The sequence below is a fragment of the Patella vulgata genome, chromosome 4 (assembly GCF_932274485.2).
Source record: "Patella vulgata chromosome 4, xgPatVulg1.2, whole genome shotgun sequence".
Classification (NCBI taxonomy): Eukaryota; Metazoa; Mollusca; class Gastropoda; family Patellidae; genus Patella; species Patella vulgata.
In genome coordinates this window covers 85,755,258-85,780,690 of record NC_065882.2, presented here as the reverse complement: position 1 = coordinate 85,780,690, position 25,433 = coordinate 85,755,258, and the positions used below count along the sequence as shown (strand labels likewise).

The 25,433-nt window shown below is 33.7% G+C and overlaps 1 protein-coding gene across 4 annotated transcripts in view; it reads right to left on the bottom strand.

Moving 5' to 3' along the window:
• The window catches only part of LOC126817266 (insulin gene enhancer protein ISL-1), a 74,593-nt gene that overhangs the window by 5,988 nt on the left and 43,172 nt on the right, over window positions 1-25,433 (bottom strand). For 2 of the 4 annotated variants that reach the window (XR_007678955.2, XM_050544081.2), the window contains exons 1-4: window positions 24,812-24,952; window positions 24,410-24,602; window positions 18,630-18,934; window positions 11,916-12,196 (exon numbers count right to left, since the gene is read on the bottom strand). Coding sequence is in view for 3 of the 4 variants with exons in the window: in XM_050544081.2 (XP_050400038.1) it covers window positions 11,916-12,196; window positions 18,630-18,934; window positions 24,410-24,602; window positions 24,812-24,845 (813 nt within the window). In the remaining variant the exon portion in view is untranslated. Of the gene's footprint in view, window positions 1-11,915; window positions 12,197-18,629; window positions 18,935-24,409; window positions 24,603-24,811; window positions 24,953-25,433 lie in introns of those variants that run through there. The other 2 variants (XM_050544083.2, XM_056100111.1) reach the window with 2 other exon arrangements.

Below are 25,433 nucleotides of genomic sequence, written 5' to 3'. Positions count from 1 at the left end.
TGGGTCATTTAAAGATATAAATATTACTAATATAGCCATAAACCTCGTTAATCCATTACTTAATACCCCTCCGACATTATTCATTATAATATATATTTCACCATCGTTTCATTCTAACATCAAAATAAATGTTAAGTCTTTTTTTTTTTAATTTCCATATTCGTCTTAAAACTGACCCGTTTTTTTTGCTTATTTTTCATTTAGTTCATTCATTCATTCATATTTTTGAAAGTTAGTATTTCATGAGAAAATTAATTATTGGAAAGATTTGTTTGCAATTGTATAAATTTATAAATGAAATCGTGATGGCCGCCTTTATGGATATGTATTGGTTTGTGGTGAAATGATGTCGACTCCTTATTACGGTATTTTGCCAATATGAATGAATTAATTAATGTAAGATTGTGCTATTTCTGTATTAAGGAAATAGAATTTATCTGAAGCCTACGATACACATGACGCCATATAAAAAAAAATAATTTAAAGTCTTTATTAGAATTTCATTTCGTCTTCTTTCAGTTAAAATTAAAAATATAAATAAATAATTAATAAACATATTAAGACAGTTATACGATAAGTAGGCCTAATTAAGGCCTAATTAATATAAGAAGCTTTTTGTGTATTTCCAGAAATATAATGAATAATTAGAGGTAATTAAGTATGGCTTCCTTGTTTAGTTACTAATTCTGTTCAAACTTCGGTCTAAATCATGTCTTCATTAGCCCAGTCGGAGCAGAACAGTAGGACGTTAAACCCTATTTCATTTCGGACAGAATCATGAAATCTGATATTTGTCCAAATATAAACTAATACTCGAAAAAAATCAATTGTCAATGGACTAAATTTGAATACAATAATTTTGTTGTCAAAACAACTTCGTTAAAGAAATAGGACATATTTGAAGATTAAAATAAAACTACAAAGAACGAGGGAAAGCAAGTTCGAGTCTCTTTTATCAACGTGATTACATGTTTGGTGACGTATCGCCGTGAGCACGTGCCAGCTGTTACGGGGATTTGATAGGCCTGTGTTCTTTAATTAGCTTACTAATTATGGGGGAGGGTGGAACGCCCGCGGGAGGAGAGGCTTCTGGCCGTAAACAAGTACCCTCCGCTACCCTCGTTCATGTTCATACCTGGGTGAATAGACAAATGAAGAAACGTGAACAATAGAGGTTTGATTGTACAAGCTGTTTGTGGCTGACGCTTGTTCGTCTGTCAGTTGTACAACCATATAATTACTTTTCCGGCTTCAATAAATATTTTTTTTTATAAATTACAAAAACTAACCCCGGTTCATTCACGAATGGAAATATATATCTCGAGGCCATACAATTCTTGGAAAAATCACAAAGAGATAAAACCCATCTGGATATAATTTGTATCTAGTATTTTATTTGGGTAAAATATGTCGACCTATTGACGACACGAGATCAAAGATAAATAACTTATTGATTAATTAGTTTATTATTGTTTAGTTTGATTTTACCTGATTGGATTTTTATGATGGGTTAATGATTTTAAAAATGTTGTTGAGGACACACACTATCTACATTAACCTGGTGGTCCAGAACGTAAGGTGCTAAACTACATTTCATTCTATTCCATTTTAAAGGTTCATTCGACACAATCAGGTAATTCCAGGGGAACCAGGAGAATATTAATGATGTAGGTGGTATGGTATGGGAAAAAGAAAGGGAGAGAGAGAGAGAGAGAGCTTGCACGTAGGAGTCTTTAGCATTAGGAGGGAACCGGAGGACCAGAAGAAAACCCACGTCCTTATTCCTAGTTGAGTACAAGCTAGGAATCGAAATATATGGCAAATGAGTATATGTGTATATGGTAAATGAGTATATGGTATATGTGTTTATGGTATATGAGTATATATGTGTGTATGATATATGAGTAATATGGTACATGAGTGTATTTGTGTATGGTATATGGGTATATGTGTGTATGGTATATTGGTATATCTATGTATGGTATATGAGTATACGTGTGAGTTATATAACATGTAAACCACATGCTAGATCAATTAGAAGTAATAAGGTGGGCGGGGTACCGAGAGGAAACACAGGGTGAATATAAGCTGTTTGTTTTTATCACGAGAAACATTAATTCATGGGGTGGAGTAGATTATATAATAGTGGTGACTCCTGGTACAACTTGAGTTCAACGTTTATACGTTACAAACCACCCAGATCTCTTGAACGTCATACGTCACAAATCATCCAGATCTGTTCAACGTCATACGTCACAAATCACCCAGATCAGCAGTTAATCACTCAAATGAGGCGCCAATACAAACTTTGCCGTTAAAATTCTGAAACTATTGTTTTAAATTCTTTAATAAAGAAAACTGTAAATGGTAAAACGTTTTAGCACGCGCAAATGTGTCCTGTCAAAAAAAAAGCCAACCCTTTTTGTTCAATCCTCCTGAAGACCGAAAATGCACCGGCTCCCCTCCCGTTAAGTAAAGATTAGTTAAAGTGCCTGGTTGGGTTTTACGCTTACATCGATAAATTTTCCTATCGCAGGTCAAGCTGATCTCATTTAAAACAAATTACCACTGTAACCACAAATTTCGTGTATACAGCTTTACGATAAAATAATATTAATTATCAATTAATAAGTCTTATATTATATCCAGCTTTGTTTAATTGTATAAACACAAATACAATTCTTTAATAAAAAAACAACTTCACAATCTATATATACACAGCTAGGTAAATATATTATGGCAATGTAAATTGTGTGGCTTATTTTTAGAACAGTGTGTGCAATAGGAGACTGTATGACCCAAACATCGCCATTGTTACGATTCCAACCTTTAGGTCACAGAATAAAATATTTCTGGTCTTAATTTCATGTGAGAAAATATTTTTAATGAATGAATGAATGAAAATGAATGTTGTATTTACAAGTTTGGTATTATGACGATAAACTGATTGATAATATTTAATCCTTGCTACATGTCGGCTTAATTAGCATACGGTCTCATTACTTCACACAGAAAATTCGCAACAAATAAAACAGTCGTTAGGCCATTACAAACATTCAAATGAAATAAGCATTGTCTTCTAAATACCGTAATACCGTATGAATGGCCGACGCCTTCACAATAGTTTGTGGAATGAGCGAGCGAATTGAGTCAAGGCTGGGAGAGAAATTGTCCGTCTTTGTTCGCTCACCAGACTCAGTCGACTAAACCTCCCTCAATACAATACCTAGTGACAACAATTTGCTTTTAATTACAGCGTTAAAAGGCTTAAACCCTAATGCCATTTCTTAATTTCCTGCAATAACGGACACGCTATTCCGCGAATATTGAAAGGTGGGAACCGACCGAGAGGAAATGAAAGACTTGGCTATGGTAATCTCTGCGTGGAGGTTTACCAGGCATATATTTAGCAGTTGGAACTAGTCTTATTAAAGGGAACAGAATCATTTCATACCAATATTCAAAACCAGGAATGGTGTGATAAATTCTAGTACCGCTGGTACTCGGCGTCGATCAAATTCCAAGTCCGTAAAATACATCACAACACAAATTACGTTCTGCACACAGAGGCCTATGTACTATGAGAAAATAAGTCTCTGTTCTAAATGGCGGCCATATTAAAACATAGTATACTATTTTGTAATGTGGTACTACTCCATTGTACATCTTTCATACACAGACAGACTAAGTTTCATTAAATGGAAGAAGAACACACACTTTGGATTAAAATGGTCGATATCAGACAAGCAGCGTAACTTTAGTATTTAGTTTAACAACAGTGCAATGCCTTCTTCAGTGGAATGCGTGTAAACTAGACTCGTGTTGGAGTTTGACGTCATCAACATAAGATGACGTTTATAATATAAATTTTGTAATCGCCGTGCCAATGAGAGTACGGTACCGCATGGCTAGTACACGTTGAAGTTAAGTCAAGTCAATCTGAACACGATTTGAGAAAATGAGTTTTACAATTGATAAACTACAAGACGGATCCGTATCGTGATTATTTCACCAAACGACTTCTGATTTTACAGATCTTCGAATGTTAAAATTACAAATAACAAACCAACGCCAATTTGGCTTTTGATGTTGATGACGTCATTTATATGATGGCGTAGCGAATCATAGTTTAATAATCATCATAACTATCTATGGTGATTGCCGAATATTATCGAAATCATTTTGCATCCAGGAAAATTGTGCAAAGAAATACTGATTGATCTCTAGAAAGCACGCCATTTATTAATTTTATTAAGCAGCATAGTGTTATCGATAACCTTTCGAGATCGCAAATTTGTTATGCAAGTAGAGGAAGCGAATGTGGTCGTTTAGAATAGATCGACCTCAGATTAAACCCAGCAGGAGAACTGGTGTTGTAGATTTTACCAATTAATTTTAATTGTTGCAAAATATCACGTCAAACATTCAGGAAAAACCGTCATAAAATCAGCCTTTTATTAACGTTTACGGGATGATGGTTACGCAACGTTTCATCTCGCGCTGGTGACGACGCGCCAACTCAAAGCGAACGCGGAAGACAAAAACCCGTCTAGAGGAATCAATATGTTATTAAATATTATTTTATTATATACTAATAAATATTTGCTTCGCTGATTTTTACAATTTCCTGCGCTAGGGGCAGATTCATTAGTTGTCGTTTGGTTTTCATCGGAACGTGACCAAGATTAAAATAATAATTAATTACGTTTCCTCTGTTTTTCAATCGGTTTTTCGTGGTTTGTTGAATAATTTGTTTATTCGAACGATGTAACGGTAAATATTGAATCATAGGTCGGTAGACATATTGATCGGCGCGTGCAAAATATTGAAGTTAATTTCAGTACGGTCAGTCCACGAAAGGTCATTTTGTTACGGGTCTTAATAATTCTGGGTTTCCGACAACTGCTAAAAGACCACTCCTCCTACACTCAAGCGAACTATCGAAATAAAACTGAATGATATGTTAGTCCCCAAATTAACTAGTTCGTATCAAGTAGACGGTAAACCCCACCTCTCTCTCTCTCGGGCGTCTTTAACGTACACATGAATGGAGTGTAACGTCCTGCTTTTCTGCAACAACTAAGCTTCGGAGGTTTGTCAAATTTGTTACACCCCCCTCCTCCCCCCAACAGCATGGAATATACTCTTTTTATTTCAATGGCACTGAACAGTAAACTTTTTCTAGTAATTTTATTGGACAAAAACTGGTATAATACATACAACCTGTGAAGATGAGTTTATTTTCGATCTCTGATATAAAATAACACGATTACGGCGGAATAAAAGATGGCGGCGTAATAAAAACCATGAAGATGTTGATGTATGTCAGGATAATATTGATAAAATCTGGTCAAACGTCCAACATGACAAACTCGAGGATGTTTTTTCTTATCTGGTTTATGTTGAACTAAAACCAGAGAAAATGACCTCTTGAAATTGTCGCAAACAGGATGCAAATCTTCGATTTTTCCCTCTTGCTTCTCCATTTAAACATCTTGACCATTGGCTACTTGAGTTAGAAGATTACACATCGTAAATTAGATTGGGGGGAGAGCTGCGTGATAAATTAAAGGTTTTATAAGAGTTTATTAGTTTTAAACGGCTCTCGTGTGGTCCAACAAGATTTGTGGTGATTCCCAATAATTTAATGTTTGGTTGGAGAGTATCAAGCGAATTTCGGCACGCGACACGGAAGCGAGGCCATGAATGTAAACAATAGGGGAGCAGAAATTAAGACGGTTTGTCCCTCCGTGATTCTTTCTCGTCGTCTTTCACTCGGTTATATTACCGCCATTAAATATAATTACACGTGATTATGACTGGCGTTAGAAGATACAATACAACATATTTTTGTCCAGCACGCATCACACGGGCTTATTACAGGCAAGGAGACGGGTAATTTACGCGAATTATCCCCAACTCGGAGGCACGATATGAAACTAGTGATCTTCGAGAGTAGGAAATGAAATAAGAGGAAATTAGCGTTGATTGCTGGTTTGGGATGATGGTGGGCCGTTTGGTCTGCTCGCTGTTATTTTTACCTCCCTGCTATTATGCTCACCCCCTAGTATTAAAAAAGTAAGGTATGATTAAACTGGATCTCCTCATGCTATTGACCTTTAACCCCAAACGTCTTGTAACTAGAGACTCCGAGTCACATGCCTTAATAATCCACTTAAGAGCTTTACTATAATATTGTAATTGTTTGAAATCCCGTCTGAAAACATTCTTTCGTTTCTTGAGTTTAAACTTTTAAAAAAGTAACGCGAAACGTCAGGGACTACGTTTATTTTAAAACTTTAAATTATAAAAAAAAAATGGCACCGTCAAGAGTTTCCAGATATCAAACAAACTAATTACACGTTTTCCTATTTTACAAGAAAGGGTTGAAGCAACGATAGCAATTAGTTATGTTTTGTGTTTAACATTCCAGTTTTAGTGAACTGGGAAATTATCTCGCGTTATACTTGGTCTTGTGTCAATTTGGTGTTGAACAGGTAAAGCTGCCAGGTTTTAAATACTGATTCGAACCCGATCCGTATTGCTTGATATTGGTTACATATACACTAGCATGATTTAAATCTAGATTAGAACCCGAACCGTCCTGGTGTGCAGGCTGCTTGATATTGGTTACATATACACTAAGGTTACATATACACTAACATGATTTAAATACAGATTCGAACCCGGTCCGTATTGCTTGATATTTGTTACATATACACTATAATGATTTAAATCCAGATTCGAACCCGAACCGTCGTGGTGTGCAGGCTGATAGCACATGATCATTCGAAACAAAAATTGAATGGTATATATAGCTTGTTCCACCACTAATCGGATCACCGCCATAAAATACTCTATTCTGATCTAAACCAAAGAGATTTCATTCCTTTAACAAGATTTAGCCTTTGTATTGAAGAAAATATTTAACTAACACCTGCAGGTAGTCGTATTCACCAATTAAAAGAACAAAAAAAAATTAAAAAATTTTTTTTTAGTTTTACAATATTTTGGACATGTTTAGATTTATTTTAATACATCTAAAATCAACACCTGCTTGGCTAATTTTAATCTTATTTACAAAAGAAAAACAACATTATCGAGAAAAATAATAATAATAAAAAAACTAACTCAACCTTCGTGAGCTGATTGTAGCGTTCGTTGGTAGAGGTTTATTTTAAACTCGGCACCACTGACTTGAAAAGTGTTTTATTTCTTTGAGACATGGAATTTATCCTTAACTTGTTTTTTTTATATCATATTAAATAGCATGATATCTCGCTGATTACAGAATGTAGAATATTTCTTTTTACTTTAAACACGATAAAAAAAGGTTGCGATTCACTCCACGATATATCGTTATATATCCGCGGGGTGCGATTCAGGAATGGAGTCGCGTATCTCCAGACTTTTTAAGCAGTACAAATTATCCATTTTTTTTCTTCTTCCGATTTTGTTTTAATTTAATATTTAATCTAGATGTATTTTAAGATTGTAAAAAATATGAGAGAATTAAACTATTTAAATATATCTTATCCTAGCGTACAAATACAAAAACCAATATATTTCTCAAACTGCGTCCTTAATGTTACGCGTCTTCATACTAGTATTTGGTCACGCGTTTAAATGACGTAAACAAAGTATGGTATATATAGTATAATAGTATTGATATTTATAGTCACGTGCTTTAACAGATACAACTTATATCTGGAATGATCTTCAGGATCGTCCAAATCCCATTTGGGAAATAGAACATTCACTGGTTTTAAGTTTCCTCTGAAAGCAAGCTCGTCATATTGCTATCTGTGGTAGAACACTAGGAACTTTTAGTAAAGCGATTAAAAATGAGGTTTGACCTGCGCATTGTAGCTCTATTTAAAACAATCAGCTAAACACAACAAACAAAATCAATGAATGTTTTTCCTCAAATGGAATTTTAATGAATATCGAACAAGATTAGAAAACAGGAAGTCATCTCAATGAAAACATCCTTATATTAAATACAATTATTAACCAATTAGAATCTTGATAACAAACATTCTCATACGGTCCTTAACCGACAACAGTAGACTGAGGAGATCTTGGTACCAAACATTCTCATACGGTCCTTAATCGACAGCAGTAGACTGAGGAGATCTTGGTAAGTTCGTCGTAATTTAGAACAGTGGCATAAAGAATTGTTAGCGAAGGTATCTGCTATGCTAGAAAGGGTCGTTCTACATGGTTCGTACTATTTTATAAAAAAACTAGTTCATTTCCTCGGCGTTAAATTTGCCTAATAGCGCAACAATCATTGATGGTTAATTACGTCATTAAATACTTGATATAATACAAACTAAATAAAAACAGTAAATACGTTATTTTTAAATTTTATCTGGTCAATCTGTGGGCCTCCTGCAACCAACAAACAAACATGCAAACAAGCTTTCTCTTTCCCCCTTTGTCACTGGTGCAGGACGGCGGGACAGACAAGAACGGATGTCTAGTCGTTCGGATGGGACGAAAAACCGAGGTCCCGTGTACAGATTTGCGTGCACGTAAAAGATCTAACAGTTGGAATTCGATATAAGAGTAGGCCGTAGTGCCGCTGTCCGGGCAAAATTTCCCTCTAGTACACTGTATGGCGTATGGCCGTCTTTATTAGCCCAGTCGGAGCAGAACAGTAGGACTACAAAATATTGCTTGTACGAATAGTGACTGGGTAAAGAAGGCTATAGTCTAGGATCTGGAGAATGGAGAGCTGGGAGAAAGTCTGGATGACCACGTACCAATATTAAATGTATCTAAACAAAAGTTGGAATTATTACAAAATACATCGTGTGTATATTATGTCTGGATAAAGAAGACTTTATGATCCGGGAAATGGGGAGGCTGGGAGAAGTTATCGACTGTACAGACAGCGAGAAGAATGTGAGATGTAAAGATAGGGAAACGACAAGAGACCGATACACAGCTGGGTAAAGACAAGATTAGAAACCATGGTATATAGCCAGATATACCACAGATAAAATAAAACTCATTTAAAATTCATCGTTTTACTTGACTTATAAATACACAAACGTATTGACGCGAGGATAAAACGGAGCTGAAAATTATTAAATATTCTCCAAATCTTGTAATAGAAAATATTTCTAGGAAATGAAATGAAATGGAGTTCTGCACCAACCGGGCTCATGAAGATGGGGCGATTTATGGGACGTTTCTTCCGATGAAAGTTTCAAATTTTATCGGTGGGGTAACTTTAACTATTATTATCGAAAAAGAACAGAAATTCATACATAATGAATTATCAAAACCGACGGAAAGCATTTTTAATCAAATATATCGTATACACCATAAATACACGTGTACGTGTGCATTTTTGATTAAAAAACAAAGTTTCCACATCACAGATCGTGACCAATTTTACCATATCAAAATTACTCTCAAGAAGTAATTCATTTCAGAAATATTCCCGAAAGCAGTTTACAATCTTCAGTAATTACTGCCCGAGAAAGAGTTAGAGATCAAAGTTCACAAGCAGCTCCATAGATATTTCATAAAGAAATATTAAATTAAATCAAATTTTAATATTTTAATTTAAAAAGGTCGGTGATATACAGCAGGGGTTTATTATCAGATATACAATGTTCAGTATGTGGTCCTGTTCTTATCTTATTTAATATACGCTTATCATTCTTAACCTAACTCACATGGTTGGGAAAATTTGTTGTCGGCAAAATTTTCAAATATTTTTGAAAACGGATTTATTTTATGATAAAAAAGAAAGAAGGTGTATTTTTAATCTTTTTTAATACAATATTCCCAAAACAAGTCTTTTAATTTCATTAATTCTTTTCTGGTCGAATTTTTGAAATGTTCTTAATTTTTTACACTGTATTAACTGCCTGATGTAGAAATATAGCATTTGTTCAAAATATTACTATGTGATAAACAAAAACGAAACGAAGGTTTTCTTCGCAGAACAAATAATCAAGGTTTTTTTATTTTATTTGTACCAATCCCAAATCTATCTATATTTGTTTGATAAAGACAAGAGAATCCTCATCGAAACGTCGCCAGAAATAATCACACATACAATGGACGAATTCAACCCCGAAACCTTTCTTTTGATTTCAGATACCGAAACCACTTGTTACTAAACTGAATAAATCAAATTACAAAACAGAAACCGTATTGTGGGTTACTCGTGTTTTGATTTCAGATACCGAAGCTACCACTTACTAAACTCAATAAAAAACATTTCAAAAGAGATTGTGGGTTACTCGTGTTTTGATATCAGATAGTGAAACTACCACTTACTAAACTCAATAAAACAAATTTCAAAGGTGAAACCGTATTGTGAGTTACTCGTGTTATTATTGGGTGATAATGTCCACGTCGATTACTGGGAATATAAACATTTGTAAAACTGTGGTGAAGTATATGGTATTGAATATATGTGGGAAATAATAACATCTTATATAGGTAAGTAGTAGAATAACCTACATTAGTCTGTTATTACTATAGTCTCTTGTACTTTTACTAGCAGTCGCCATTTGAACTTTTATTATACGGGTGTGTGATTGGTCAGTATTCTGTACTTTTAGTATGGATGTATCTGATTGGTCAGCATTGTGTACTTTTAGAATGTGTGTGTGTGAGTGGTCAGTATTCTGTACTTTTACTATGGGACTGTTTGATAGGTCAGTATTTTGTACTTTTACTATGAGATGTTACTATGAGATGTCAGTATTCTGTACTTTTACTATGGGACTGTTTGATAGGTCAGTATTTTGTACTTTTACTATGAGATGTTTTGATAGGTCAATATTCTGCACTTTTACTAAGATATGTTTTGATTTGTCAGTATCTACCTAATAAAAACTGGACTTAAAACAAAAGTAGCAAGCTGCCAAATATAAAACCTATCTGGAATCAGATTTCATTCAATTTAACACACATAATTTTTATGTTGTTGAAGACATCTTAAGATGGCGGGGAAACACTTGATGCAATTGTTTAATGGCGTGTATTTTAAACTACCTTTACAGACAATGGTTACGGTATTCTAGCAACAAACGGAAGAGTTCACAGTCGATTTGTAAATATTATCATTATATAAAAAAAAACCTGGCACAGTTTTCAAGATGATTGATTCTAAATTAGACAAGGTTTTTGAAAGACAAAAAATCGACGTCTTTGTTTTCCTAAGTCTACTGAACTTATTTTGAACCTTGGACAAAGAAAATTGAGTCAGAAGACATAAGTTGACCTCGATTTTGGATGTTTACATGGATATATGATCAACCGAAACTAGTTTATTTTTATTGTCAAAAGATGGATTTATATAGAAGAAAATGAGTAAACTAAGAATTTGTGATTTCATGATTTAACCGAAGATTGTTCTCCTGAGCAAGTAACGGGTTTTTGGGGGAAAATGAGAAGCAACAATTTATTTCTTACTTATAAACATGGACATGGAAGGGAATTATAGGATAGAATATCCATAAAAAAGGAGAGATACAGCATCACGGATCCTAAAACGGTATGAAAGTCCCAAGAACATGTTATACAGATTGACCGTGTCGTGTCATAGTACCTGAACTTTCTGAAAATACCAGGCGTTGCCATGACAAAGTAACAATGATAGCACCTTAACTTTCTGAAAGTAACATACCAAAAATAGCACGCGTTGCCATGACAAAGTGACAGTGTTGTGTGATAGCACCTTAACTTTCTGAAAATAACATACCAAAACTAGTATTCGTTGCCAAGACAATGTTGCGTGACAGCATCTGAAATGTTTCTGGGTAACATACCAAAGTATCAGATGTTTCCATGAAAATGTTGGTGATACTACGTGCACTTTTTCGTTTTCGGGGTAACAAACCACAATAATATCAAAAATTATAATTATTTTAAAAAGATCTTACCTTTTCGTGTTGTTGTTGATGTAACTGTTTCATAAAGATGCTTCGTTTTTTGTCTTTGCACCTTTTGTTCTGGAACCAGACACGGATAACTCTTGGACTTAATCCGGTCATCTCCGTCATCTGTTCCTTCATTAGGGCATCCGGTCGTGGATTGGCGTTATAACAAGTTCGTAACGTGTGTAGTTGTTTCTCATTCAGGACAGTTCGTACCCTTGTTGTTTTATGTTCCGCTGATTTGTGAACTTGGGGTCGGGTTTTGGTGCCAGTTTTTTCTGGTCGCCCTAAAATAACAAATTAAACTAAAATAAGTAGGAATCTAATATAATTGTTGCTTTTGTGGTTGCCCTAAGTGCTCGACGATCATGTTAGTATTTGGTAACGACATTTGTTTTAGATTTTTTACAGGGGTCATTGATGTGTTACGTTTAGTTTGTGCTTTTCGCATCCTCGCATCCCCGCAGTCGTTTAACTAATTAATCAACACCAAAGCAAGAAGTTTGACTTAAAGGAAATCTTTATGATCAGAACAGATCTTTTCTGAAATTCGAATATCGTTTTAATTGAACATAAGTGACGTGTTCTGTTTAATTGAACATAAGTGACGTGTTCTGTTTAATTTAACATAAGTGACGTGTTCCGTTTCATTTAACATAAGTGACGTGACGTCAACCTTACTTAACGAACTCACGGCACGGCGGTGTGGCTTTTTTTATAATATCTTTTTTTTTGTGATAAGCAAAAGGCCGTGATTCCAATATCGATTATACGAAATTCAATAAAACGCGGTATATTTTCTGAAAACACAAATTCGCAGATTAGATAAACAAGCTAAATTTTCTGGAATTTCCTCAAAGATATTTAGTGTTATTGAGAATTTCTGATTGTCTTTGTTTTAGCAACATGTCAATTATAATAACAATCTACAATATTATCATTAATTATCAGATTCTCTGTCCGTTATTTAACATAAATATTCACTAATAATAATAACTGTTTACCATTAAATGGGGGAGAGAGAGAGATGGGGTTTAACGTCCACTCGACACATAAATATTCACTAATAATAATAACTGTTTACCATTAAATGGGGGAGAGAGAGAGAGATGGGGTTTAACGTCCACTCGACACATAAATAAAATGGAGGTTGAATGTCTTACTTTTCTGCAACGACTCATGGACTAAATACATTCTACAGTAGATATCGCTTGTGTGATAAATTTTATAATCTACTGCGATACATGAATTTGATTGGTTAGTTAAAAAGGAACTACTTTTTATATTTTCAAACAACATTTCATTTTTCTTTTATTAAAAGTAACTTATTTTTTTTTTTTTATTCAAAATGAACTTTTTTTTATTAAAAATTAACTTTTTTTTTATTAAAATGAACTTTTTTTTTTTATAAAAAATGAACTATTTTTATTTAATTGACCTTGATGGAAACACTAGGTCAATATAAAGGACTTTGCAATGGTTGAATTGTTGTCAAAAAATATTGTATCACTACGCCTTAATATAATCAGGTTCAGTAAAAGTGAAATCTTTAGCAAAGAATTATATTTATTTATTTGTGCGTGTAAGAAAGGATTTGGTGATAAATAAAATCTCCTACTCTTCTTTTTTGATATCAAAAAATATCAACACGTCGATAAAGTAAAAAGAATTGGCAGAGACTCGTTTTTTTTTACTTTATCGACTTGTGTTGATATTTTTTGATATCAAAAAAGACGGGTAGGAGATTCTCTATATATCTATATAAATTCTGATTATGTAAGGACGTTTTGCAAGTTTTTAATAACTCTAGTTTAATCCATTTTATCAAAATTTATTTTTGTTGACTCAATACAAAACGTTTAAACTAAAAACAAAAAACCTATAGAAAGAAAAGAAACGAACTTTAAGAAACTGCTGTAGAGTTACCTAGAGTGTCGTGCTTGATTGAATATGTTGACAATAGTTTTATTAACAGGTGTTCTGGTTTTACCTGGAGACAAACATCAAGTTTCACTCAAGTACCTGTACTTGTTTAAACATAAAATCAAGTTGACAAGATGTAACGTCAACCTGTATGTAATGTGATATATATGTGTATGTAATGTGATATACAGCATATGTAATATGATATATACGTAATGTGATATATATGTAATGTGATCAATATACGTTGATCGTTTGAATTTATCGGGGTCAATTAACTTTCTGTTTTAAATATCCAATTTGTATTTAAGGAGAAGCAGAGATGGGGTGGGGTGGGTGTGGCAGAGATTTTCTTCGTGTTTTAAATACCTAGTTTGTATTAATTCGGGTAGAGAGGGGTGGGGTGGGGGATTTAATCTCCCAATTTGTACTAAGAGCTATGACAATGGCTGTTAATACAATTAACATCATTTAGAACGCAACAAAAACATGGCGCTCTGTACTTGGTTCATGTTAAAAGAATATTTTATTCAAATGTATAACAAGAAACTTATTGTCCGATCCGGTAAACGTGGCGACAATATATGGAGAGAGAGAGAGAGAAATGGGGTTTAACGTCCACTCGAAACAACTAGGTCATTTCGGGACTAACATATGGTTTACTTTTATTTCAATAATTCGCTTGCGCATAGGGGTCTTTAGCAGTGGGAGGAAACCGGAGGACCCGGAGAAAACCCACGAGGTTGGACAGGCGACCCTACTCCTTGTCACGTACAACCGTGGATTCGAAACCACGCCAGTCGACTCAATGACAGACTTTATGATACAGCGCGCGCACGCCAACCATTCAGCCATCCAACCCCCCGACCATATATGGACCATGTCAATTTACTCATTTCGGTACATCGTGAACCCAAAGATGATAGACACGTTATGAATTTCTCTCTGAATGAGACGTCAAATATCTGGCTACATCTCGGTTCCACATAGAATACTACAAAGATTTCTAGCAACAAGACAATCAATGAAACAATTCGATTGACGAGATTAAAGAGCGTGGCCAGATCACGAATTGTTTCAGTTGTTTCTACAGTTCTAACAAAACCAAAATATAACAACTCACGTCTACCGCACGCTTCGCCACTAATTATCACAAAACTATGGCGCTATGGTCCCAGCCGACAAAGACAAAATTATTCGATCTTTGTTTAATAGTACTTGGGGCATTGTTTGTCTGCATGCGCGTTAAAGGTCGACTGGAATCGAACCATTGAACAAAACTCGACACCATACACGACTGCTCTAATTCGTATTTTCCCTTGTGACTAAATTCATTATGCGTTCAGTAAACGCGTACACAAACCTCGCCTGGCTGATATCAGTTAGAGGAGAGTTTGTACAGTAACGCGTTCAAATTAATTTCTAAACTTAAACAAATTTATGTGAGGGTTGAGGAGAATGTCGGTGTGAGTATCGGGTGTCCTCGATTCCTGGTATTAGATCTACAAGAATAGAAATCCACAACCAGACAATCACATCAATCGTATTAATCTTCGAATGCTTTGTCCGAGGCACGTGTTTCGGGAATTATGTTACGATGTTCGGGTAATTCTGTCCAGGCTAATATCATGAAATACGCATCATGAGCCGAACTTCTCGCTCCGTTACAAAGCCTCAAGAACCCCAGAAACGCTTAATTTAATTAGGGCGCTGATTAGCTTCGTCATATGATGTTTAGAGCAAATGTTAATTCAGATTTATAAGATAACAATTTGATTGGAGAAATATTTACTGTTATACGATTACACGCCATCGAGTTGCTGCTGTTGTCGTGAACACAACCCATATCATCGTAAAAACACCATTTGAAATATCATTTAATTTATCTGGAGACGGTAGCGTTTGATGTAGGATATATCTAAAAGACACCGACCATCAGCACTGACCACTTGAGTAGCCGCTCATTAAAACATTAACTCTAATCAACCCCATATCAAATATTGATAATTTCTAGCAAATAATCTCTTTGACGTTTTGACCATTCGTAGATAAAGTTATTAATAATTTGTAAGATGTTGTTTTAATAGTTGAGAATAATCATCCTTCATGTGTTCACAGATTATTGGTTTTATTTATTTTATATATCTTACAATTAAAGTGGTTTTTTATATCAGATTAAATTTATTTTGTTTTAAAATTAAATAGCGGTTTATATACGTTGTTCTTTTTTTTAAGTCATGTCCTTGGGGGAGCAAATTTTATCGTTTCTGTTTACTGTTTGAAGGTTTTGTAAAACTTGTTTGGTTACGAAAACGTTTAACTTTTGTGCATGGATTTTATATAAAGCCTGAAGTGTGATTGGGATTGCAAAGACGTCACTGCTCGGGCAAAATTCTCCTCATTCGTACAAACTGGATATCGTGTTAAATCTTGAAATGTGATATTAAACATATGAGAACAAATTGATTTTCTCAAGGGATTTTATTATTGATTAAAATCAACCGTATGTTTCGTCTAAACGCACACAAAATATTTCTCATACCTGGTGCACTGCTTGACTAAGTTTATGAATCATTAATTAAGTAAATTAGTTAATTAATTTTGTTTATAAAGCCAACAAATGATATACATACTGTTTATAATGAGCGACGTTTCTACTAGATTGCTCGAGTCTTTATCCAACAATTATATCAGAATTAAACGGAAGTGCTGTTTATTACTCTGCGACGTTTCTACTAGATTTCTCTACTCGTTATCCAACAATTGTATCAGAATAAAACGGTAAAATACACTCTCCATACAATTGTTGTGTCGTGTGTGTATCCTTTCAGTTCAATTATAGAATGTCGACATTGTTACAATTCTATGTCGCCATTGTTATAAGGGTAACAATTCTATGTCGCCATTGATTGTTATAAGGGTAACAATTGATGTTGCACTTTTACATGGAAGTCAGAGAAACAATTCGTCTTGATGATCAATATAGCGATATATTTCAGAGGAAGCTGGCTTGAATATCAATTTTTGTTCTTGGGTCAAGTATTCGATATTCTTTCCTATATGATTCATATAAAAGACATACGGGGTCGTGTTTCTAATTCATAAAATGAAACATAAAAATTACTCTAAATTAAAAATCACACGGTACGCGTATAGTCTTCGACTCGTAATGATGACGGTTAATGCAGGAAAGTAGGATGTTAAACCCCATTTCATTTCTTATACACCAGATATAAATTAGTTGTGGTAATTATAGCCTAATATAATCATACATTGATTATTGATCACCAATAAATTATACAGGTATGACCATTTAACATCATCGATTTATATCCAGGAATAATTTGAACAATTACATTTGATTATAGTTTCCTGTATACTTTAATGATTCTAATAAATGACTATATTTATTTCTGATAATTGTAACCCGAGTCAGTTAATTAATTTCGTTCGTTGATTGATATTTTGAAAATAAATTTAATAGAAATAATAAAACTAACCAACCTACATGACTATTGACAATTGAGAGGCGTTTGGGGATTAAAAAGAACCCCGGTCTCTAATGTTAATTGTCGAGATAACGTCATAAAATAATGAGGAAAGTTTAAGGGTTGAAATAACGTAACTAAAATTAATGGTCGTAATAACGCTATAACGTTAAAATATCGGAAAACGTTTAATAAAAATAACGTCACTAAAGTTAACAGTCGCGATAATGTCACAACGTTAAAATATCGACAAACGTTTAATAAAAATAACGTCACTATAATAATGGTCGCGATAACGTTAAAATATCGAGAAACGTTTAATAAAAATAACGTCACCAAAATTAACGGTCACAATAACGCCATAACGTTAAAATATCGACAAACATTTAAGAGTAAAAATAACGTCGATAAAATTAACGACTAGGATAATTTCATAACATTCAATTCTATAAAAATAACGCCATAAAGTTCAAAATAAGGTTTAAAACCAAATTCGACATGGACATAGATCGGTTCTAAATACATATTATAACAGTATTGTTAATTCGTAGTAGAAACATCGTCGTTTTTACATAACGATTTATATCATATCTTTTATTGTTCATAATGAAGACTAGGAGGTCAATAAATATCGTAAAACGACCAGTTTATCACTGCATGGTACAATATAATTGTTTAAGAAAGAGTTTATTGTTAGAAGTATGGCCGACCCGCTGTTTTCTTATGATAATTGTATCTCTTCTATACTACTTCTCCTTATTCCTCAGATTTCTTTATACAAGAACAATAACATTTAAGGACTGGCATTGTTTATTTTATTGATAAGAAGACAATATTCTTCTTTGATAGATCAATATATTTAAGATTGTTTTATTTTAAAGGTCGGGCTACATTAGAAAAAAATACTAAATATCTGTTTTTTCTTTAATGTTTATTATATAGAAATCAAAATGCTATTGCTACATTTTTAATAGGAGTCTATAATTGTTAGATTTAAAAAAAAAAAGACAATCGCGATTTACTTTAAAACAAATGATCGATAATAATAAAGTGGAGCGGCACTTTAAATTAACTGTTCGTTTAGTTCTTTTACGACAAACAAAGAGACGACACACAAGTCTCGGGGATAGAAAAAGGAGATTAATTCCACGTGACAAGGAATAATTAATCTGACCCACATATATTTATATACCTGCACTAATTTTAACAAAAATTCTTTTTGAAATCTAACTTAAACCAAATGAAATGTATTTTGACAAGAAAATAAATAAATAAATAAATAAATAAATAAATAAATAAAGCCACTTACCTGCTAATTGGATATCCACGTGTTCATCCCCGTGTTTGTTTTTATTGAATTTTTTCTCGTTATTATTGTTATTGTTATTATTTACAGAAATGGGCGATTCACATCCGGCCTTTTCCACAACATCGTGGTCATCTTTACAGAATAGTCCGTCTTCACGTAAAGCGAATTCATCGCCAGGTATAAGTTGTCGACTGCACGCGACACATCTAAAACAGTCTATGTGATATACCTGTCCTCGCGCTCTCATTACAAAATCACTCTTACTAAACCCCTGACTGCATTTTGAACATTTTGTACCAAATAATCTGAAAAGAAAAAAATGGGGATTTAATATTATAGTAATCATATATAAAAGAAACAAAGTCCATCTACATTTTCAAAACAAGACTGAAAAATCACCTGTTTATACAACACTATGGTTGAAATGGAACCAAAATGTAGAACTTTGCAAACGAATTTGGAACTCCCAATACGAGTATTTATTGCGCTATATAAATTTAAATTAGCATAAGTAAAGAAAATAAATTTGAAACATACATTTTCTATTTTTGACCTGGTATAACAAAAATCAATCTGTTAGTCGTAAAATGAACTATGAAGAGTTGACGCATGACAAACATTTAACACAGAAATTATATTTAATTAAAATTGGCAAACTGTAAATTGATTAATAATCACAAATTAGAAAACGCGAATAAGAAGAGCTTCTATCTTTAATAAAACGGAATTGAAAAAAAAAAAAAAATTGTCAGTTTCCAAACGACCTCCCGTCTTCATTAGCCCAGTTGACGCTGATGCGTTAAACTCTGTTTGATATCCATGAAAACTTTCTGGTGAATAGAGCAATGGAGTTCTGTAAGTTATAAGTTTATGTAATATAGCGTATATAATACAGCGTATATATAATGTTCTCTCTGGTATGTTGAAGGCGTGTCGACTAAACTATGTTATGGATATTCAAAACATATTTAATAAACAGAGAAAGAAACGGAGTTTAACGTCCACATAACACAAACTATGTCATTTCGAGACTAAGGTATAGTAAAATTGTGCGTAGGGCTCATTAACAGTGGGATGAAACCGGAGAACCCGGGGAAAACCCATGAGGTTAGGCAAGCTAACGAAAATTTGATAGTCTCAAGATGACCTAATGATGAGCAGGGTTAATCGAACATTTATAAGAAAGACGAGTTAGTTTGAATAATACGATATAATTCGTCATTTATTTTTTGTTTGTTGTTAGGAGTGTCCAGTAAATATCATTATGGTCAACATGATTCTCGATTTCTTCTCAAGTAAATATTATATTATTATCTATAAAATTAAATCACCATGAATTGACAATTATGTTTTATAACCCGTGATCTGTATACCAATGGACAATGTGGTCGTCTGAGATAAATGATATGTGCTGTGCACGATGCAGGATATCCTTGTTTTATAACACCTCATACCACTTATTGATATATTATCAATGTTTTAGGGAATACTCTTCGAAACATCGCTTAAATAACAGAGTAGCTGTTTTCCTTGAGTATGTGAGCAAATCACACATAATACACAACGCTTTGGTATATTTTAATTATCAATGAAGAACAGCCTTCGAAACGTCGCCCAGAAATATTAGTACCTGTTTTCCATAAGTATGTGTTATAGATTACGAGATAAATATTGGCAACTAAATAACTTGATCCGACATTTTAATTTAATTTAAATCAGTTTTATATTTCGTTTCGGTATTTATAATTTTATTGGCCTATATTACATGCAATTTTGTAATTGTGAAGGTTCACTGTAAAAATGAAACGAAACGAACGTATGGTCTTTTTATTAATTCCAATGGACATAGCTACATTTTCATTATATATTTTTCGATTTTTGATGTTTAGGTTTCATAATGTAGTTTTGTATGGTGTATTTTATTCTACGACCTTTACTGTATTGTCTATTCTATTTAGGTTCGGTTGTGTAGTTGGAATGAGTATTTAAATTCATACGATTGGTCCTAATATAAAAAAATTCCTCTCTCTTCTGTTGGCTTTACGTTTTTTGGTATGTGTGTACCGACTTCCGTCCATTCGGATTTAACAAAGCGGAATTATAATCTACTGCGATTCCCCGCGAACGCAGGTCGACTTCCGACCACTGCGATTTAACAGTAATTAATGATTTACAGATAATTATAAAACTACTGTTACTACTCCGGGTACATTGACCAAAACATGCACAGAACGAACGCGTTTAGTGTACGAACCCGGTGAATCTCTACTTCCATCTTTGTGTGTTCGAGGCGTCAAAAATAAACCATAATTAAATTACGTCCATCATTGTCCAACTTAAATCAAGTTTCCTCGAATCATTCATAGGAGAAAATTGCCGATTGAAATCAATTTGTTCCGTGTACAATATGTTCACAGGCGGTGATTTGACTTATAAAAGATGAGTGGACCGCCCTGCCGTGTGGTGGTGTATCAGTTTACAGTGGACAGATGGGGTTGGTAGAAAACCACCTTTAATAGAAGGCTTCATCTCGATTTAAAACTCCGTACATCTAGATGTTGTAAAATTCATGAACGTTGCTTCGGGAACATGGTAGTAATATTGGTCGATCACCTTAAAACTCTCAACATACCATGCATTTACTTTACGTCCAGTTCCAAAATCACGACATCGCAATTATTTCCATTCGTTTATAGTTTCGAAACCGCGACATCGCGGATATTTTCATACGTCGAGTTTTAAAAACAAGACATCGTGGACATTTACATACGTCGAGTTTCAAAACCACGACATCGCGGATATTTTTACACGTCCAGTTTAAAAACAACGACATCGCGGATATTTTCATACGTCGAGTTTCAAATCCAAGACATCGAGGACATTTACATACGTCGAGTTTCAAAACCAAGACATCGCGGATATTTTTACACGTCCAGTTTAAAAACAACGACATCGCGGATATTTTCATACGTCGAGTTTCAAAACCACGACATCGAGGACATTTACATACCTCGAGTTTCAAAACCACGACATCGAGGACATTTACATACCTCGAGTTTCAAAACCACGACATCGCGGATATTTAGTAACAGATGTATTTTACGTCCTGTAACAAATCTCTGACCTTGAGTTAAAATTACAGACATGATGCTGATTCTAGTTTTATATCTACACGTTAATGTCCCAACAGACAGGTATTTTCACATATTTTATTTTATCGCCACTATTCTGATATTCTAAAAAGTTGACCAATGTTCAAAGAAAGGCAAATATTATATTTATTGAATGATGAATTATGTTCAACAAGGGCGAGTATATACGCCATGCAGTGTGATGGTGTACTATGAGGGGAAATGGAGTCCGGACTTCCTCTTCACCGAATTATAAATAACTGTCAATGATTCTTATACGTGCATACCAGTATGTACACCACACCTTGCGGTTTCTCGTCTCTTCCGAGCGACTAGACGCTGTTCCTTGACAGACAAGGCTAAATGCCGCTGCCCAGGCAAAATTACCCTGACAGCACACTGCATGGCGTTTGCACGTCTTTATTAGCCACGCCTACGTTAAAAATGTATCAAGTATAACGTCATTGTATGTTGATTCAGTCACCACAATAATCATAATTTAATCCAATATCACAATAAACCGGACTAATCACAAGAAAACAAGATCAGGAAATATCAAAATAAAACAAATATAATCTACTGGTGAAAAATATTACAGAAATATAATTGCGAAACTAATCTTTGTCAATAATAATAAATTAATTTACTATTTAAATAAAAAAAGATTTCTGTGTTGTATTTGATTAAATGAAGGGTTATCAGGTTCAAATTAGTTCCATCTTTAGTTTGGTGGGTTTTATACAATAATAAAAACGATGTTTGAGGAACCGAGGCGATAATTTAAAATATTCACAAATGGATGCAATATTATTTTATCGTGTTTAAAGTCATTAGAAGGATTATACTATATATTTATTCCTACTCTTGATTTTGTTATAATTATCTTTGAAATAATAGCTTTATTTACTCCCCACCCCCACCCCCACAGCTTATTAACAGCCTGACTGTATAATATAAGTATGATCATAATTTCAGACAATCTACATATAAAATGACATTATTATCTCTAAGTATTGTAAATATTCTTCATGAACAATTAGAACTTAAATATAAATATATCTGATCAACTATATGAACTTAAATATATCTCAGACATCTATGATAAAGTTGTATAATTTCCGACGATTAAGAGGTGAGTTTAAGAGAAATCTTTATCATTCGACAACACACGGACATTACTACTTGAAGAAATCAACACTATCCCGTTATAGCCCTTCCTCTCGTGGGTACACAACAATGTCTTAGTTCACAAATATCTTCAATATATTTATGTCAGGTTTTCGTTTTTATAAAAGGGGGGCCCTGCTCCGTCCTGTCCCTTAATCGAACACTTTGATCAACGATATATATACATATATATATACCAAGATAATAGTGGTCGCATATTCTTTTTAATTGAGTTTCTGTATTTTCTACGAATATAACGGTCCAACTGTTTATTTAAAACAAATACTGAATATTAAGTCACTACAGCGAAGACATATTTAAATTATATTTCATCGAGTTGAGGACTTGCTTTGTCGCTGAATGAAACATTGCAATATATTTAATATAATGTATTTACACCAACATTGGGTGATTATTGTCGTATAAATAAATATACATATTCAAGTCTACGTCATGCGTAATATATGTTGAAAATAAAGTGGTATATTAATGTGTAATGCTATGTAAATTATATTATATTAAATTGTATTTGACATTGTATAAACGTAATAAATACGATGCGATACTACTGTATATCTGAATCAAAAACTGTGCATTACAGTCAATATACTTATAAGTTTTAAATGTTATGATATTATATCCAGTCGTATATGACGTATTAAATACTATGCGATATTACAATATATCTGTGCAATATAGTCAATATACGCCTACCATTTAGTAAACTATGTAATGAAATGAGAATATTAACGCTACTATAAAATACATATTTTGTATTTATATTATACACATAGTATATTACATTACGTATTAACCCTCTCGGCGATATCTTTAATAAACATTAATTCATTTGGGCAGGGATGATATATAATAAGTATTCTATTAAAAATTTGAATACATATTTATTCACATTGCGCCAATTTTAAATATTAAGGTATATAAATATCTAAATAGTATATGCTTCAGGAACCATGGTATATTATGTAGTAATTACCATATATGAGTATTGGAATGAAAATATAAATAGAATTACATTATGCACTAACATGGTTGATGAAATGGGGTTTAACGTCCTACTAATATGGTTAATATTGCGATATGTTTAATTCAATGTTCTAATTTGTAACTACAATGGTTTATATTAATGCGATACTTGAATATGTGATGAAGCGTTCTATTAAACGCATTATTTAAATATTACAATTAAAGTTGTTGAAATACGCTAGCTATACTACATATTGGATGTTTGTGTATTTGTTAGCGTTATGGGAAGGTATAGAATTTAACACGGACTATTCGAGACTAACACATACAATAATTAAGCGCGATGGTTCACATGAGACTAACACATACAATAATTAAGCGCAGTGGTTCATATGAGACTAACACATACAATAATTAAGCGCGGTGGTTCAGAACCGCCAAATTTACAATAATAATATCATAATTACAAAAACAAAACATAACATTCACTTGTCTTACCTGACGTAATCTCGTTTACAATATGTCTTTCCGTCACGTACAAAACATGTGCAACTTTCATCCAAATATTGGTTACAATCGGCGCATTTAAGACACGACGCGTGCCACTCTAAGTCCGGAGCCACACGTAAAATAAACTGATCGTGGATATTCGATCCACAGCCGACACACACCGATGTTCTTCTCGGCTTCTCTAAAATAAAAATATACAATAGAAAAATAAACTTTAGACAACACTTGATAATCGACAATAAAAATTTAAAATGTCATGTTTACATTGACCTGTCATTAATGTTATGCCATGTCATTGACAGTGCCATCATACGTCGAAGAAAATTAACCCTAATGACCGTTGTCGAGACAATCGGTAAAAATTAGGTATGTGAAAATTGTAGTACTTACTTGCGGGGGGCTGGGGTTGGGAGTCCGCGGTCATGATTATTCCAGACACGGAATCGTTTCACGGTAAATTGTGAACTGTAACGCACGTGTATAACAGTGGAGAAGAGCTAACGGTTTCTCTTGATCCTACACGCACCACACTTAAAAACTTTTATGAAGCAACTGACATTCAATGCTTCTATAACGACAATATGGGAAAGCGAGGGACGTGATTGGTCGCTTTCTACTGATGGCCGCTTGAGTCTTCATGGGAGGCGTGGCTCAAATTGACAGTAGCCAATCAGAGACGTTAGCTTTTTGTTTGATTGACAGAGTAGAGATTATTCGTTGAAGCATCTGTCAGTTTGGCTGTCTACGAGTGAGTTGTGTCGTCTGCTCGAAACAGGCTCACTCAAGCTTTAAACATGGAGACTGACAGCCTACGCGAGTAACTCATGTTCAGGATTAAAAGACTGATATTAAAGATGGAAGTTATCATGTCTCGAGTTTTGTTTCTTACTGTCAACTTTTCATCACGTCGAGTTTTCACTGTCAGGAAAAATCCTTAAAAAACTCTTTATTTTAATAGATCGAGCCGGTGACGTCATTTGTCGAGAGAAAGCCTTGCCATATCATTAAAATC